We start from the raw sequence: 19,001 nt of genomic DNA on the forward strand, positions 1-19,001 counted from the left end.
TGAGAGAAATAACTGATGCCACAGAAAAACAGGATTCTAAGAGAGTATTATGAAAACTTAGATGCCAACAAATTGGACAACCTAGAAGAAATGGACAAATTCCTAGAAGTGTACAACCTTCTAAAACTGAATCAGGAAGAAATAGAAAATTTGAACAGACTGATCACCAGCAAAGAAATTGAGTCAGTAATCAAAACACTTCCAAAAACAGAAGGCCAGGGGCGCCTGGGTGGCTCAGTGGGTTAAGCCTCTGCCTTCAGCTCAGGTCATGATCTCAGGGTCCTGGGATCAGGCCCCGCATCGGGCTCTCTGCTCGGCGGGGAGCCTGCCCCCCCCCCCCCGCCTGCCTCTCTGCCTACTTGTGATCTTTCTCTCTGTCAAATAAATAAATAAAATCTTAAAAACAAACAAACAAACAAACAAACAGGAGGCCAGGACCAGGCGGCTTCACAGGTGAATTTGACCAACACTTAAAGAAGAATTAAAAACTATTCTTCTCAAACTATTCCAAAAAATACGAAAGGAAGGAGAGCTTCCAAATTCATTCTATGAATCCAGCATGATCCTGATACCAAAACTAGATCAAGACACTACAAAAAAAGAGAACTATAGGACAGTACCTCTGAAGAACAGAGATGCAAAAAAACCTCAACAAAATATAAGCAAACCAAATCTATAATATATTTAAAAAATCACCATGATCAAGTGAGATTTACTCCTGGGATGCAAGGGTTCAATATGCAAATCAATCGATGTGATATATCACATCAAGAAAAAGGACAAAAACATTATGATCCTTTCAACAGATGCAGAAAAAGCATATGAAAAAGTGCAACCATCTGTTCATGATAAAATCCCTCAATAAAATAGGCTTAGGGGCCCTCGCTGGTTCAATCAGTGGAGTGTGCAACTCCTGAAATCCGGCTCATGAGTTCAGGCCCCTTCTGGGGCCTACTTATAAAAATCAACAAACCAACAACAAAAATAGCAGGTTTAGAGGGAACATATATCAACACCTTAAAGGCCATCTATGAAAACCCTATAGTTAATATCATCCTCAATGGGGAAAAACAGAGCTTTTCCCCTAAGGTCAGGAACAAGACAAGGATGTCTACTCTTACCACAGGTATTCAACATAGAACTAGAAGTCCTATCTACAGCAGTCAGACAAAAGACATCCAAACCGATAAGGAAGAAGTAAAATGGTCACTATTTGCAGATGACATGATGCTACATATATAGAAAACATTAAAGCCTCCACCAAAAAATTATTAGAGCTGATAAATGAGTTCACTAAAGTTCAAGACGGAAAATTAATACAAAGAAACATGTTGCATTTCTATACAGGAATAATGAAGTAGCAAAAAGAGAAATTAAGAAAACAGTTCCAGGATGCCTGACTGGCTCAGTCGCTGGAGCACGGGACTATTGATCTCGGGGCCATGGGTCTAAACCCCATGTTGGGGGTGGAGTTTACTTAAAAATAGTATCGTTAAAAAAAAAAAAAGGTCCTGGGGAGCCTGGGTGGCTCGGTTCTTTAAGCATCTGCCTTTGGCTCAGGTCAGATCCCAGAGTCCTGGGATCAAGTCCCACATGCATCCAGAGCCTGCTTCTCCCTCTCTCTCTGCTTGCTGCGCCCCTGCTTGTGCGCACACGGGCGCGCTCTCTCTCAAATAAATAGATAAAATCTTTAAAAAAAAGTTCTATTTACAAAACTACACAAAAAATAGTAAAATAGCTAGAAAAAAACTTAACCAAGCAGGTAAAAGACTCTGAAAACTACAAAACATTGATGAAAGAAACTAAAGATGACAAAAACAAATGGAAAGATATTCCATGCTGACGGACTGGGAAAACAAATACTGTTAAAATGTCCGTATAATGCAATCCCTATCAAAATAGCAACAACATTTTTCAAAGAACTAGAACAAACAATCCTAAAATTTGTATGGAACCACAGAAGACCCCTAACAGCCAAAGCAATCTTGAAAAGTAACAAGACAATGGGAGGTATCACAATTCCAGACTTCAAGTAATATAGAGCTGTAGTAACCGAAAGAGTATGGTACGGGCACAAAAAGAGACACACAGATCAATGGAACAGAAGAAAAAACCCAAAAATAAACCCAATTATTGACAATAATATGGTCAACTAAACTTTGATAAGGGAGGCAAGAATATGCAATGGGGGGAAAAGTCTCTTCAAAATTGCTATTGGGAGGGACGCCTGGGTGGCTCAGTTGGTTGGACGACTGCCTTCGGCTCAGGTCATGATCCTGGAGTCCGGGGATCGAGTCCCGCATCGGGCTCCCGGCTCCGCGGGGAGTCTGCTTCTCTCTCTGACCTTCTCCTCGCTCATGCTCTCTCTCACTGTCTCTCTCTCAAATAAATAAAAAATAAAATCTTTAAAAAAAAATTGCTATTGGGAAAACTGGACAATAGTGTGCAAAAGAACGAAACTGGATAACTTTCTCAGAGCATATACAAAAATAAACTCAGAATGGATTAAGGACCTCAATGAAACCAATAAAACCAATGGAACCATAAAAATCCTAGAAGAGAACACAGGCAGTACTTTCTCTGATATTAGCTGTAGTAACATTTTTCTAATAGGTCTCCTGAGGCAAGGGTAACAAAGGCAAAAATAAACTATTGGGACTTACATCCAAATAAAAAGCTTCTGCACAGCAAAGGAAACAATGAACAAAACTAAAAGACAACCTACTGAATGGGAGAAGACATCTGCAAATGAAATATCCAAGAAGGGGTTTGTATATCCAAAATATATAAACAAGTGGGGTGCCTGAGTGGTGCAGTCAGTTAAGCATCTGACTCTTGGTTTCAAGCTCAGGTAGTGATCTCAGGGTTGTGAGACTGAGCCCATGTCGGGGTCCATGCTCAGCATGGAGTCGGCTTGAGAGTCTTTCTCCCTCTCCCCCTTCTGCTTGTGCTCTCTTGCTCTCTAAAATAAATAAATCTTAAAACAAACAAACAAACAAACAAACAACTCAACACTAAGAAACCTAAATAATCCAATTAAAAAATGGGCAGAAGACATGGACAGACATTTCTCCAAAGACATGGACATGGCCAACAGACACATGAAAAGATCCTCAACATCACTCATGATCAGGGAAATACAAATCCAAATTACAATGAGATGTCACCACTACACACATCAGAATGGCTAAAGTCATAAACAGAAGAAACAACAAGTGTTGGCGAGGATATGAAGAAAAAGGAACCCTTGAGCACTGTTGGTGGGAATGCAAACTGGCGCAGTCACTGTGGAAAACAGTATGGAGGTTCCTCAAAAAATTAAAACCAGAATAACCATATGATCCAGTAATTCCACTACAGGTATTTACACAAAGAAAAAAGAAAACATTAATTCAAAAACATCTATGCACCCTTGTGTTTACTGCAACATTATTTACAATAGCCAAATTATGAAAGCAACCCAAGTGTCTGTCCATCAAAAGATGGATAAAGAAGATGTGGTATATATGTATTTATACACACCCACACATACTGAAGTATTACTCAGCCATAAAAAAGAACAAAATCTTGGCATCTGCAACAACATAGGTGCAATCTACAAAATGCTAAGTGAAATAAGTCAAAGACAAATATTGTAGGATTTCACTCACACATGGAATTTAAGAAACAAAACAAATGAACACAGAGAAAAGAGACCAAAAAATAGACTCTTAACTATTTTTTGCAATGGGTGAAATAGGTAAGGGGGTTAAGAGGACACTTATTGTGATAACACTGAGACACATAGAGAATCGTGGATCACTATACTGTACACTGGAAACTAATAAAATACTCTGTTAGTTATACTAGAATTTTAAAAAGTATGAGTTCTTGTGAAAGTCTGCTACAGAGCTTGTATCCCCCATGGTTACAAGTACCAGAATTTTTTTTTTTTTTTAAGATTTTATTTATTCATTTGACAGACAGAGAGCACAAGTAGGCAGAGAGGCAGGCAGAGAGACGGTGGGGGGGAAGCAGGCTCCCTGCCAAAGCAGAGAGCCCAATGCGGGACTCGATCCCAGAATCCTGGGATCACGACCTGAGCGGAAGGCAGCGGCTTAACCCACTGAGCCACCCAGGTGCCCCCAAATACTAGAATTTTTAAATAGACATATAGAAAAGGTATCCTTAGATTTCTCCTCTTACATAGTACATAGTGAAAGAAACTTCCCACAAGGCCATCCCTAGGACACTGGAAAAGTCACTCACTGGTTTGGACAGTTCACTCATTCACTTCACTACGGTACAGAGGAAGGAGTGTTCCTGGCGGGGAGGAGGGTTCAGTGCCCTTTGCCAAAACCCTGATCCTGTGAAGCTGCATGGAGGGAGAAAAAAGGGAGGCAGCCAGAGAGCCAGGCTGTCTGCACCTTGTTTCACGTTGTGTAAAGGGTTCCAAGTCCTGAGGAGCCTGCCTCCGGTGCTCCTTGAAAGAGCTCAAGAAGTCACCCCTTTGAAACCCTCATTTGTAGTCTGTGGCCTAGTCCAACTGATAGGACACAAATGTCTAATTGAAGACCAAAGCTTTTCAGGTCCCAAAGTAACAGATCAAATTAGTATTAAACTAACATTCTAACCATAGACACACTTAACTTTCTACATTTTTCAAGATGAAATGGTTTTTCCGCCCATTTCCAAGTATAAGAACTTCTGAGCCTGGATCCACTCTGTTGGGGAGGCGTATGTGTTCTACAAGCTAGAGACATGTGGAACTAGATGGTTCCAGAAGCAACTGGGACCATCCACTGGGCAAGCCAGGGGAGCAGAGACCTGGATCTCACACATGTACTTCCTGTTTATCTCCATCCAGCTCCAGGATGACTCACTTGACCCAGCTCCAGATAACTTGTGGGCAAAGAATAGCATCTCCTGGGCCTGGATAAGCTGCAAAAATGGGTAAACTCTTTTTCTATGCCTCCTTAAAATGTGAACAGCTCACCTTGTCTTAAGGAAAAGTAAGTTCCAGCTTATCAGAACAAAAGCTCATTTTCTTCAGGGCTGAGTTGCACCACTAACTACAGAGAGCCTGGTGACAGGCCATACACGAGACATGGGACAAACTACACTAGCTTCACTGGTGATTTTTTTTTTTTTAAATAGCAGAGAGGAAGAACCGAATGATCAGAGTACCTGCCTGGAAAAACCAACCCCAAGAGTCAGAATACACCTAGTATCAGCAACCAAGACACATGGCCCCCTCTCACCTCAGCTTGAACACGTGTTTCTTCTTCTTGTAATCAAGGGCCACTTCACAGATGGCTTCTTTCAAACTCACAGGGACCTCGCTGTGGTAGGGGATTCCAGAGGCAGCTGTCTTTGCATCTTTGTAAAAACCCATTTCTTGGTTATTTATGACACAATAAACATTGTGCCAGGATCTGAGCAGTAAAGAAAAGAACATCAGGGTTCTAGACCACACTGCTGTTAAGAATTTAAGAATGTGATTAATGTGCAAACCAACCATACACCACATGGTGATCCCTTATTAAAATTAAAACCCCTTACTAAATTCTGCTAAAACCAAACAAGAGAACAAAATTCTTCCACGGACTGCTGGGATGGTGTCCTACAGTGGCTGGTGACTGAGGGCTACTTCTCTGAGTTTGGGGAAAAACATGGCGCCCTCTTCTATTACACAAAGGTACTCTTGGCTCTCAAGAAAGATTTTTGTTGGTGTTGGTACTCTTTGCTGTAGTACCCTCTTGTGGTAATGCTGGACAGGGCTGACTCATCTGAAACATGCCTGTCCTGAAACAGCTGCTCTTCCACCAAAGTTTTAATCCTGATGGGGCTTCACGACCTGACAGAAAGGCAGATCCAGGGCCACTAGCACTGGCAGTACCTTGGGATGAATCAGAAAAGAAAGCCTTTCCCCCAGTATATGGCAAACTGTCATGATATACTGATTTTATCAGAAGACACTGTGCTGCCATCCACCTATATTAACATAAAAATTTATGTTGTACTTAATGTGGATGGTAGCTCTGAGATGGGGATTTCCTGGTCTAATGTACAACCCGTACAACGATACGTGGTGGTTCCAGGCAGAACGGTTTATTGGTTAAGCACATTGGCTTTGGCATCAGATACAAATTTCATCCAGGCTATGCCACATACCAAGTTTCTAAAGAGTGAGCTTTTTAATCACACAGAGCCTCTGTTTTCTCACTTATAAAACAGAGATAATGAAACTAGGGCTTACTGGAAGATAGTGAATATAAACATGGATATGGAGAAAAGGCAGGGGAAATGAATGTCTTAAAAAAAAAAAAAACAACCCACAGAACACTTCGCTTTAGATAAATTATCCAAACTCCACTCAGTACATTTCTTCTCAGGAAGAATTACTAAGGGCACTTTTTGCTATTCTCATCCATGCTTAATAAATCTTTCTCTCAGTGAATCAAAAGCACTCTCCTCCCACTTTCCAATGTCAGTCCCAAGAAAAAAGTGACACCCAGGAACCTAAGAATAAATGGACTTCCCAAGCACACACTCCTTGGGCTTTTTAAGCAGCAAACGGGGGCCTTGACCTTGAGCAGGCTGACTTCCCATCTCACTGCCTCAGCATTCGCTACTCTCACCTGCTTGAGGCTTTCTTATTGTGAGCCTCCCACTCATGCTTCCGATTCAGGAAGCCTTCCATCTGGGCTGAAGGCGTCTCCTGGGTTCTGGCCGGCAAGGTGGCAGCACTCTGGGCCGGGAGGGCAGTCTTGGCTTTGCGGTCCGAGGTGGGGGAGGGGATGGGGCTGGACTCCTTTGAGCTCGTTCTCTGCTCTGCAGCGCCGTTGACCATTTCACTTGTGTCCCCCGTTTCCGCCATCTAGGGACAGTGGAGAGGCCATTCAGTGGACCCCGTGAGCCACGGGGGTGCCCACAAACGCTCTGACTCGCACACGTGGCTGTGTATAAATGCCTGGCACAGATCGAGGCAGTACAGTAAAACCGTTGCAACATCCCACAAAGCCAGCTGGACACTGAGGACATTAGAAGGTGGGAAGGGATTAATGCCCGCCCGCTTACGGGGAAATGAGAAAAGCGAAATGCCAGGATGAGTTTTACTGCACTCTGTTCCTCGGATCAATCCATTTTCTCTAATGTAACTCAGATCATTTCCTCTTGGGGTTACTTTAAAAACAAAAGGACGACAGTAACAATCACACATATTAAATAGGAGAGAGTGGACGTTATACAGCAGCCACCTCACACCAAGGACGCCACCAGGAGAGCCGGAAGTTCAAGCGAAAGGGCATTCACAAACAGATGGATAGACAACTCTATCAGAACGACACAGCATTCCCCCAGAGTAAGGCAAAGAAAAGGCCTCCAGTTTCTGAAAATGCTCTCTGGGTCTCCTCCCCCACCCCTCAACAACATCGTCATCAACACATGCAGAAATTAGGACGACAATCATGCATTTCACATCTACCATCCCAGTTAGACTTTGGAACTTAAGAGCTGGAAGGAAATGAGGCAAGTCCACAAACATCAATTTAACCACATCTGCCGGAGTTGTATCGTGAGTGGGTTGTAGTTTGTGTTAAAGGAGCTGGAAAAGCCAATCACAGTCACTCAACACCACACGGCTATTTACCCCCAAACACAGACAGAACCAGGGCCTTCCCCATCACGTGTTGGTCGATCACGGTGCCTTGCTGCACTGAGACGAGAAAGCCCAGACACAGCCAGGCTTCCCGCGGCTCTGACTGTCAGGCTGGAGACGTCTTCGGGAGCTGTTCCTTCCCAAGCTCATTTATATTGTGACCCTCAGGGCTTTTCGGCTTTGGAAATGCAGTAGGGTCTCGGTTCATTATCGCTTTCAGCCTGTGTACCATCAACTGTGTACCATTAACTGTCGCAGCCCCAGCAGATACACCCAGGGTGCGGGATTAGCAAGTTACTAAAGCTGGGTGTGGCTGACACTTTAGTGGATTACAGACAACCTGGACCCCTCTTACACAGACAAACATGGAAGTGTCAATGGCAACGTTCATTAGATACATCCCCCACCACTGCTGCCCAGAACCAAAATGACAAGTTAGCAGCAACAACTTCAACAGGAGAAATGGGAGAATGACCACCACTGCTTCAACACTCAGATATGTCAACTCTCAGGAACGGGATCACTCGTTTAAGCCTTAGCTAAGTGGTGGGGCGGGACCCATGAGTTTCTCTTCCATCTATACAAACTCTCACTGTCAGCATCAGGATTTAGGCTGAGACCAGAGGCTTTGCAATTTAAGGGTGTTTTCTGACTGGAACCCTTTACCCACATAGCAATGTGGAAAATGGACTCTTAGGGCAAGGAAGGCACGGGAAAGGGGGCGGACATGGGATCACCCTGGCCTCATATGTGACACCTGTAGACATGTGCTTAGGAGCAACAGGCTACTTCAGTATTTCTCTTTCCTTTCACTTTTAAAAGAGAGATGCAGGAGGGGAAATGACCACCAAAAAACCAAAACCCTGAGTCTGAAGAAAGTGGGTGGATTTTAAAGTTGACAAATCTGTTCTAGTGTGGAATTTCAGGAAACTTCTGGTGGGAAGGAAGTGTGAGTTTGGTCTGAAAGGCCTGTGCCAGGTGTGAGTCTAGGGAGACACAGGGTTAGTGTTTATAGAAATCAGGTGAAAAAAAAATTAGTGCTGCAGCTGTGGCTTAGAAACTGCTAGTGACAGCAGTGACCTGGAGGGAGCAGCATCTGCTGAGAACAGGCTAACGGTGATAGCACTGGATCAGACTTCAAGGTGAGCGAAGGCCAGGGAAGCCTCTTCTAGGGGAAATTCTGCAGCAAAAATTTTTTTCTTTAGAGTTAGAAGGAAAGAGAAAACCCCAAACCAGTATGCAGAGATAATTAATGTTTATGCAAATGAATCACTAAACCAAGAAAACAAGGAAAATAAAAGGAACAAAATGATTTTTAATGGACATGTGCTGAAGCATGCCAACAGACAACACACCACTAGAGACAAACATCAAAAGCAAATCATAGTGCTATGATCATACACGTGAATCTCTCCCCAACCCCCACCCCATGTTGCTTCTCTTTAGTGATTAGTCCAGAGTGCTTTAGTGGCTGGGTACACCTGAGATCTTTGTATCAGGAGGTGAACATGAATGCAACATGAAGACTAGTAGCACAAGAAACACCTGATTGGTTTTCTAAGTGCATGAAGCAACACTATTTTCAAGTTCATTAACTTGAGTCTCTGCACCACAACTCAAAAAAATGAAAAGGCTTTTCTTCTTCCAATCCAATTATAATAAAAAACTTGTTCTGGCAAGCTACAATTTAAAAATCTAGATAAAAATAGGCATGAGAACAAATGCCAAAAACATCATTGCACTCTTTCTGTTGTGCTTGTTTTTGCCTTCTGAATACAAAAAGCATAAAATTGGGTATCATTCCAGATGATATAAAATTTAAACATATATATATGGAAACATCACATATATACATATAGATCAATGACACAGAATCTGGAGCCAGAAATATGTCAGGGCTCCCTATGACCAAAGATAAAGCAGTAGTTTTTTTTTCTAAAATGAATTTTGGTGTGTTTTAAGGCAGAGACCCAATAATGGTGCACACTACCCCCAGAACATAAGAAGCTTGGCATCTATCTATATACCCATCTACAGTCGCAAGTAGATAGATATGTACATAGAAATAAGGAAAAACAAACAAGATGCTATATGATGTTATCCTGACAAAAGAAAAAAAAAGACATGCATCATGAAATGAAAAGACAAATCAGACTTAACTCATGGAAAACACATATCAAAACAGGTTTCTGATTCCACTAACATCTAAATATGGCAAATGAGCAAGTGACTGTCTCACAAGGCTTGAATGTAGTATGGATTTGGTTTTGTTCTGTCTGTATCAGTACCAGGAAATCACCTCTTTCATAAGCTTTTATTCCTAAGGAATAGAATTTCTGTTAAAACATTTTCAATCCCTGCTGGTGGTCTATCAATGCCATCCTAAAATACTCCTTAATGGAGAACCCCACAAAAAAGTCTTAAGAAAATGAAAAATAAATGAGAAGATCTGTACGAGACATACGATAGTTTCTGTCTACACAGATGCTACAATTACTTCTGAAGCCAGGCAGAATCCAATGGCTCCTAGGGGTGGTCCACCAAGTGCATCGTTCAAGTAATTAGGGTGAACGAGAATGGCTTTTGATCCGTTTGTTTGAAAAAATTTATAAAGAGTTTGACACCCTGAAGTTATCAACTGAGTGGAGAGGCCCGGAAGTCTGGTAGGCAGGCTTCCAAAACCTGCGGAGGAATGCTGCCCGCTGCCCCCTGCCATGCTGGGTGTCATGGCAGTGCTGCCAGTGACCAAGACAACAGTGGTGGCAGGGTCAGCAGGCACCTCACGCCTGAGGCTGGCTGCATTATTTGCAGCAAGTAAGCTCGCAATTTCTCAATTCAGGTCTTGGCAGAAAAAAAAAAAAGAGAGGCACTCATTTGGAAAAAGTAATAATCCAAGGATCTCAAAATCATTTCAGGTTTTGTGCCTAAAATTAAGAGAGCTTCCAAAAGTAGATCCAACTCCACCCCCCACCCCCGGACTTTTTTGTTGTTTACAATAAATGCGTCTTTCATGGAATGTGACATGGCTGACTTAAGGTTTTAATCCTAGGACGGAGAGTCTCCTCCCCCAAACACCAGTCTTCCTAGTTCCTATTAAACTATGGCAGGTTAATGACATCTGTAAAGGGGGTACGTGTAGTGCAGCATTGCACCCTGTTAGTATAACTGGATGTGTCATACCTGTCGGATTCTAGTTTTCTTCTTCATTTTGCTGTAATCTCATTTAATTTCAATTACTCATGTAAGGCTTTCGCTGTAAAATCTTAATAAAGTAAAAAGCTCACAATAAATAAACAAAAAGTAAGTATGTTGCTTTAAGGCAACTGAGCATTCATCAGTTAAAAGACTCAAATAAACATTAATTAAATGCAAACAAATATGAAACCAAGGAAACCTATGAATTAAGGAAAATTTTAACACTGTGGGTGAAGTGGAAGCCAAAAGTCAAACCAACAGGATTTGGAAAGAGTGGTTCTTGACAAATGGTAGTGAACTTCACAGTCCAGACCATGGCTGGTCACTGGCTGTCCGTCTGCTATTAAAGTTTTTGTAGTTTTGGTAGGTTTGAGAGCGATAACTAACCCGTGGAGATCCCTGTTCAGCCGGCAAACCGTTCTGGGAAACTTGATCTCCTTTTGAAGTATCCCTGTTAGATGAAGTGGGGAAGGAGGGCAAAAGAGGGAAGGGTTTCGAAGAAAAGGAAGGGGAGAAAAAAGAGATAAACAGAGAGGATGAGGGAGAACAACATCACTCAATTTTATTACAGATTTTCTCTCAGAAAAACATACGCAACTCCCTTTTATGTAATGTGATTTCTTTTTAGGAACTTCCCAAGTGTTCTAAACTAACTCTAGGTCGAGAGTAAGACCACAGGCATGCCCTCTCCCCCCGCCCCCCAGTACAGGCAGCCTTCAGGGTTGGCATGGGGCTCTTACCACAGCATAGTAATTAGTTTTTCAGAATAATTTGTTCTTTCTTCTGTGAAAAACTTGCAAAAAGCACCACCACATGATCAGTGCCCTGAAATCTAGGTGGTTCACTCCATTCACTTAGTCACAAGGAAATTCTGAGCGCCTGTGTGCATGTGCATGCGTGTACCGGGGGCTGTCTACATTCCACTTCTGCCGCCTACACAGCAATGTGGATGCGGACAAGTCTGTATTCTCCAATGTTATCTTACACAGATTCAAAATACCTTACAGAATTAAAAGGAAGGGTGTGTGGAGAGGCCTAGTGTAGCACAAGCTTAGCAAAGATGCTCCCTGAACTCCACGTGCCACTGAAGCTAAGACTCCGGTTGTGCAGGCTGCCCGTGACTCACCACTGCTGCTGGGATTCAGTCTCCTCAGAAGCCTTCGTGCTCGGCTCGGGAGAGGGCGGCCGCCTCTTCCTCTCCTCTTCCTCTTGCTGTCTGCGCACTTCCAGTAACTCCAACTGAAGGCAAACACGGTCATGTTCAGCAGAGCCCCAAACTCTGCTTCTTTTAAGGAAAGGGTTCTTGAGGAACCCAGAAAGCTCTCCTGCCTCAGTTTTCTACCCTGGATCACACTGGACAAGCAGAAGGCCTAACACCCAGCAAGACGACACTGGGTTCACAGGAACTGCAGCTAAAATACTGAACTACAGGGAGCAGACCTGAGTGATGACGCAGGTCTATGCCATGGGTTTGTGTTCTCCCTGGGACACTGGGTTTCATTTCTACAGGAACTATGCAGCACTCAACTCTGCTTGGGAAGAAAGTACCTGAGCGTGAGGGTCCACACTGGACTTCCTGTCAGAGTTCAGACAAACACCATTGAGACAGAGTTGCAATAATTTTCAAGGAGGCTTCTTGTGCTGTGGTAGGCATCTGTGTTCAGCCCAAACCCAAATAACACATAAAAAAAGCTACAGAGTAGTCTAACTTAAACTAAACCATTTCACAAGCATATGTATGCACCAAAAATAGTCCATTTAACACACAAGTTATGCAGATATGTTTTAAATCCCCAGAACTGTAAAAACTGGAAGGAACTCCATTGTGTTAAGGAACTCCATAAAGAATGAGCTTTCTACCAGAAGTGCAAGGGTCATAGGAGAGGAAACACCGGTGAGCAAACTTTATTCTAAAGCTTTAATTTAATGGTGGCAGAAAAAAATGATCAGAAATGGGAGAATTCTCAACGGTCTAGGATCCAGCTACTACTTGATAGAATTTCTAATTCTGAAAATCTGAATTAAACTGTAAGGCTAAGCTCCCCTACAAACCAAAGCTTCTCTGAGATACAAGAAAAGCAGATCAAGAGAGAAAAACAAACCCCAATCAATCAATTCCCAGGCAAGGAGCTATTATAAAAGTGATCACAAATCTAGGTACGCAGGAAGTTAACTGACAGAGCAGCAGCCCTGGACAATCTCCCCAGATTCTATACCAAGAAGACAGCCAATTTCAGGAAGGTCCTCACTGCCTCTAAAAATAGAGCAATAATATGAATTCTCTGGTCTAAGAGGTGAACAGGAAGAAGCAGCCCAGGAGAACCAAAAGGCTAAGTACTCCCAGCACCCAGCGGCCACTTACCGTTGTCAGCCTCTCCAGGGCAGAGAACCTCTCGTCCCAGGTGGCAGCAGACTTCTCAAAAGCCTCGTGGCGCTTGATGAGCTTCTCCACCTCGTCCACGCTCTGGCCTATTTCTCGGCTGGATAGGTAGGGCTCCTGTCCAAGCAGCCAGGCCTCAGCCACACTGGCGTCCCGTGAGAACTGGTGGACCTCCAAAACTGCACAGGGTACCAAGAGTGAGTGGAGGGCCAGCAGGGGGCCTGGCAGTTGGGGACGGCGCTGCCCCCTGGTGGCAGCTGCCCGCACAGCCAGTCTATAGCCTAGATCAGCGCGGTCCAGCCTAAGTGTGAGGTGGGCTACTTATCCCACTTAAACTCATCTAGTAGCCACACAGAAAATAAATAGGTAACATTTAAAAATGAACAGGTGAAATTAAAAAGTGTATTTTACATAACCCAATAGATCAAACTACCATTTCCTATCATTTCAGCATGTAAGCAATATAAAAAAATTGAGACGGAACTTCTTTTCCTTCTGTCTTTGAAATCTGATACACATTTTATATGTATGGCACACCTCAGTTTGGAACCAGCCACATTTCACGTTCTTTAGAGCCACATGTGGACAGTGCAGGCCTAGAAGGTGTGCTCTATGCACTTGGCCCTACTTCAGTGAGATAAACCTCAGGGCCCTGAAGGGATTCAATCCACATACAACCAGACTATGCTGATGAAGCAGACATTTGTTCATCAACTGCCCACCTGGGGTGGTAGCTGGAGGTCTTACTCTGGGGGAGCTGAGAGGGAGGAAAGGATATGGGGAGCACTCTACAAAGTGGGGACTGCTGTCTTCATTCTGCTCTCCCCATGTGAGGAAACACAGCAGGATGTCCCCTGCAGTGAAGGGAGGGGCAGCTTAGAACTTGGCTTTGCACCGTGGCCAGCATTACTTTTCACTCTACCTCAAGCGGTGATGCTTGGGGCCATATGGGTGAGAAGTGGACTGTAGGCAATATCAGCGTCCCCAGGGCTGCCAGCTGCCTCTCCTCGACAAGGCCACAATGAGAAGATGACACCACTGCAAGAAGGACTCACCCCTCGTCATGACTGCCCACCATACAACCTGGTGCCGAGTTCACAGTGCAGACTCATACAGGCTTTGCTGAAGTGAACATGCCCTGGGAATTCTCAAAATTTATACAAACCAAATCCTTATCCAAAGAATGGTCAAGAGCAGGATCTCTTTTTCAAAAGAGGGTTCTACCCAAAAGGGTGAGGTGCCTTCATTAGGCATTTTACAAATCTTTTAGACAAGGCCCCCAGATTCTGTTTCCAGTGAGCACTCTTGGTGTCCGAGAATGGGGTTCTATTACACTAACAAAGCCCAAAGCCCCACACACAGAATGGCAAATCAGAGTAAATAACGCTGGAGCTGGGCTCCCTTCAGTGTTCATACCTATTATTAAATGCTATTCCCCAAACTATATGTTATAAACTCTGTGGTAGCTCACATATTCCTTTATAAAATCAGATTAAAATTAGAATCTACCTCAGAGGTCCCCTTGGGGAGTAAATACAGAAAAACATATACAAGACTCAGAATAATGCCCAGCTCATTGCAAAACCTTTATAGCTGGTAGCTTTTATAAAGTTACCAACCTTCAATTAAGAGGACCAGATATAAGACCTAATCAAGCTGACTTTCTACTTTCTTGACTGCAGTAATAATTCCTCTTAAAGATAACTAGAGGAGGACGGGACTTCCAGCTGGATTCTCCCAGGGAGATACCAAATTGTCATTCCATGCTGTTCCTGAAGAACACCCAAATCCCACTTACAACACTGAGATCAATCATGGGATAAAAAAATAATGCATGTGCTACAGGGAAACACTTAAAAATATTTAGCATGAAATGCTGAACTAAGGCATTAAGAAAGAAGCATTTAGAACTCCAAACATCATTACGTGATAATATCACATCAAATCATAGCAGGAAACTAAACTTGCATGTGGTCGATGGACACCCAAAAAGAAAGGAAAGATTAAGCAGGTCCTTACTCAGTCTTAACCATTCCCATCGGTCTTCCCACTTGTCAATCATTTCTTTTCTCTTTTCTGTCAACTGCAATAACTTTTCTTTGATCTGTGAGAAAAGGAGAAAAACAGCAACATCTTAACAGACTGTACCACATCCTCCTAGCCTTCCCCTTGATGGGCCACTTCACAGAAGAAAAACACATTTTCTGTAGAGACTCCTACTAAACCAGGGAGTACCTAAGGACTACTCAAGTCTATTTACGTACTAGAGAAAAAAAACAGGGCAACATGCCTTCTAAAAGGGGCTGAGAGGAAGCCTGGTCTCCACCCAAAGCTGCTGTCATGAGGAGGCCAACCATGCACTGAGGCCCCTCCAGATTCTGGGGCTCCAGAAGATGAACACACTCAAGAAGAAATGGACAGTCAGAGGGGCAAAGCTGTGACCTTTCAGAGAGAACACCCTACCCCTTCAAGGAGGCCACATGCTGACTCATCATTTAGCTCTTTACTACCGTCATCCTAACTCAAATTAGACAGAAAAGAAATGACACCCAGAATGAGTACTAATCAAGGAGGTGAGAAAGGATGGCAATTCAACCTGGGGCCTGCAGAAATGGTCTTCATTGCCTAGAGTGCTCTTGTGTAACTAATCCACACACACAGGAAAGGAACAAAGAATTTCAAAATATGTGTAAGCATATATATATATTTCTCTGTGTATGTCTCTACAAACACACAAGCGTACGTACTGACAAAATAAAGTCCTCTTACATCTTAAGACCATCTGCGTCCACCCCGGGGCCCGAAAGCAAAGAGCTGTCCTACCTCCTCAGATGCATAGTGCTTTCTCGCCAGCAGGGATTTGCCAAGTTCAATGCAGGTTGTGAAACTGTCATTACGAGCATCGATTTCAGCTTTGATACCTTGATGATTATTCATTAATAGTTCAACAGATGATACATCCCTAAAATTAGAAAAATAATACCTCCTTTAGGAGATCAAGCTTTCCAAATAAACATGTATTTCAAAACATGCAATTAATTTTGCAAGAAATCAATCAATCAATAGGTTTCAAAACATGCAATTAATTTGCAAGAAATCATTCAAGAGCACCATATGTCTTTAAGGTCTGATTCAGGACCAGCAATGCAACCTAACATTTGGAATAAGGCTTCTCTCATTTGTGAGAATGTGTGTGTGTGTGTGTGTGTGTCTGCGCACGCACGTGCACACACATGTGCATGTACGCATGCATGCGCACACACCTTGGTAATTCCAAATGGTTGCCAGACAGGTGCCAGAAAAACCACTGGATTTCTGTTCAAACTTTTATACCCTCTCGAGTTAGTGCCAAAGGTTCAGGACACGTGTGTTCCAAAGAGCCGCTGATACCCCTCTTATTCAGGCACAAAGAGGTACACAGAGCCACAACCAGCTTGAAATCAACGACTACAGAGCTGTGAGAACTTCTCATGGATCAAAACCTGAAGTCCTGATCTGGGAACTGTAATTGCTTTTTTTATATATAGTAATAAAAGACTTTTTCTCAATTACAGCAGGGACTGGAGCTGGCAGGGGTGAAAACGGAGGCCGTGTATGTGCCAGCCTGGTCATCTCTTCAGCTGGTCTTCATTGCCTTGCAGCAAACATGGCCAGAGAGAAGACATGCAATAAATATTAAATAATCATCTCAAGATACCATTTAAGCAATTGGTGAGGGTAAGAGACACCTTTGGTAATGCATGTGAAAAAGGCCTGAGTGGCTTTTAATCTCAAGCACAGAGAAAGAACTCAATTCCAATGATGAGGGAGAGCTAGTCATGCCCAGGGGATGTGGCTGCTTGAAGCTGAGACCCAGACAAAGGGCAGGAGGGTAGGAGTGAGTGTGGAGCATGGGAGGGGGAGTAGGAGGGTTCGACAACACGGTGCCTGGTTCCCTGGTAACTCTGTGCTGCAAACAGAAGCGATGGAAGCTGCCTCCAAACCCCTCACCACCCCAGCTCTGGCCTTGAAGCTTTTGGGAGAGACCCCTGGTTCTCTCTAGAAGATCCCTCTAACAATCACCCAGGGTCAGCAAGCTGGATTCCCCCCACCCAGGAGGTCAGGAGGGTTACCTGGGCTTCTCCTGGGCTTCGATCTGCCGGATGACATCCTCCATCCACAGCATGAGGTCACGCACCATGCTGAAGAAGCGGAACTTGTCCCCTGTGTCCACCAGCCGTGCCCTGCGGCCATCACAGGCATCCAGCAGAGCCTTCCAGGCTTCTAGGACCTCATTCTCCCGCTTCTGGATGTCGTCAGCCTTGTCACCTGCATAGGCTGCCTGGAGACGAGCCGCATCCTCCTGGAGCTGCCTCACCTGCAAAGCCACAGTGGAGAGGAGTCAGCTCAGATGGCTGGGCCTTCTCTCCATCGCCCCACAGCTCCCTCCACACACACCACACGCTGTTCTGCACTAAAGAGAGAACCAAATCAACATGGGGCCCCTACACCCCACAAAGCTCACAATTCTATCGGGGAGATCCACACTGGAAAAATCCAAGTTTACTACGAATGTACTGAACTGCATTATGCAGTTCAGTGCAAATGAGAAGACAAATGAAATGCTACAGGAATGCACGCAGGAGACCTTGGTTAGGTGTCCTGGAGGCAGCCTGGGATAGAAGGATGGTACAGAAAGCACAGAGTACATATGCAGACATATTCAAAAAATTAACATCCAAGTGGCTCCTGCAGGGTACAGATGTTTATTTTTAAATCATGAGTAAGGAACTGCCATGAAGAACTCAGTTTGTTTTTTTTTTTTAAAGATCTTATTTGACAGAGATCACAAGAAGGCAGAGAGGCAGGCAGAAAGAGAGAGAGGAAGAAGCAGGCTTCCCGCTGAACAGAGAGCCCGACTTGGGGCTTGATCCCAGAACCCTGGGATCACGACCTGAGCCAAAGGCAGAGGCCTCAACCCACTGAGCCACCCAGGCACCCCAAGAACTCAGTTTGAAAACAAGTTTCCCATTGCTATGTGATATTGCTGTAAGAGCTCTCATATGGGCCAGTTCAACTTGAAAAACAAAAACTTATCATCTCATGCAGCCCAAAAAACTGACTGACGGGGGTGCGATTTTATATAAATATATAAAATCTGAAAAAAAAAAAAATGACTGACATCCAAGAAGGTGGAATTTTCACTAGCCAAATTTCAATAAAAACTCTGCAGAACAGGAAATGTTCCTGAAGAACAGGAAATGCAAATGGGCCTTAGGAAAAGATGCTCCACGGAGATACTGTAATTTGTCATATATCAGCTGGCAAAAATTCAAATCTAAGGGTGTATCTGCCGGTGAGTAGATTTGACTGTTGATAAAACAATAGGTTACAGCTCCTGGAGAAGGCATGGGCAGTATGCACCAAAGTTATACATATTATATATAGTTACGCATATTTAGGAAATGGAAGACACATTATTTATTGCAGCAATGTCTGTAAAAGCAGAAGAGTGAAAATAAAGGTCCATCCATGAGAATCTGGTTACATTCATGACGGCACACCCACACAAGAGGCTCCTCAGTAGGCATGGAAAAGAATGACGGAGGGCTCTACACTCATGCAAAGTGTTCCAGGAGCAAAGGGAAGTGCAGATGCTGCACCTAATATCCACTTTCTGAGCAACAAAGGGGGATAAACAAGGATCAGCTCTCACCCTTTTCTGGGGAGGAGTGGAAGTGAGACAGGCCTTTCCGAGAGGTAGTTGTAACTGTGGCTATTTTATATTTTTACATTTCTGTTACATAT

At 43.6% G+C, this 19,001-nt stretch overlaps 1 protein-coding gene across 4 annotated transcripts in view; it reads right to left on the bottom strand.

The window, feature by feature from the left end:
* The window catches only part of SPTBN1 (spectrin beta, non-erythrocytic 1), a 200,054-nt gene that overhangs the window by 3,080 nt on the left and 177,973 nt on the right, over window positions 1-19,001 (bottom strand). For 3 of the 4 annotated variants that reach the window (XM_047745608.1, XM_047745609.1, XM_047745610.1), the window contains 8 exons: window positions 17,327-17,571; window positions 16,038-16,176; window positions 15,234-15,318; window positions 13,197-13,393; window positions 11,961-12,073; window positions 11,222-11,285; window positions 6,621-6,859; window positions 5,241-5,414 (listed from right to left, as the gene is read on the bottom strand). In XM_047745608.1, coding sequence (XP_047601564.1) covers window positions 5,241-5,414; window positions 6,621-6,859; window positions 11,222-11,285; window positions 11,961-12,073; window positions 13,197-13,393; window positions 15,234-15,318; window positions 16,038-16,176; window positions 17,327-17,571 — 1,256 coding nt within the window. Of the gene's footprint in view, window positions 1-5,240; window positions 5,415-6,620; window positions 6,860-8,877; window positions 9,742-11,221; window positions 11,286-11,960; window positions 12,074-13,196; window positions 13,394-15,233; window positions 15,319-16,037; window positions 16,177-17,326; window positions 17,572-19,001 lie in introns of those variants that run through there. The other variant, XM_047745611.1, reaches the window with a different exon arrangement.

The sequence above is a fragment of the Lutra lutra genome, chromosome 9 (genome assembly GCF_902655055.1).
Source record: "Lutra lutra chromosome 9, mLutLut1.2, whole genome shotgun sequence".
NCBI classification, from domain to species: Eukaryota; Metazoa; Chordata; class Mammalia; order Carnivora; family Mustelidae; genus Lutra; species Lutra lutra.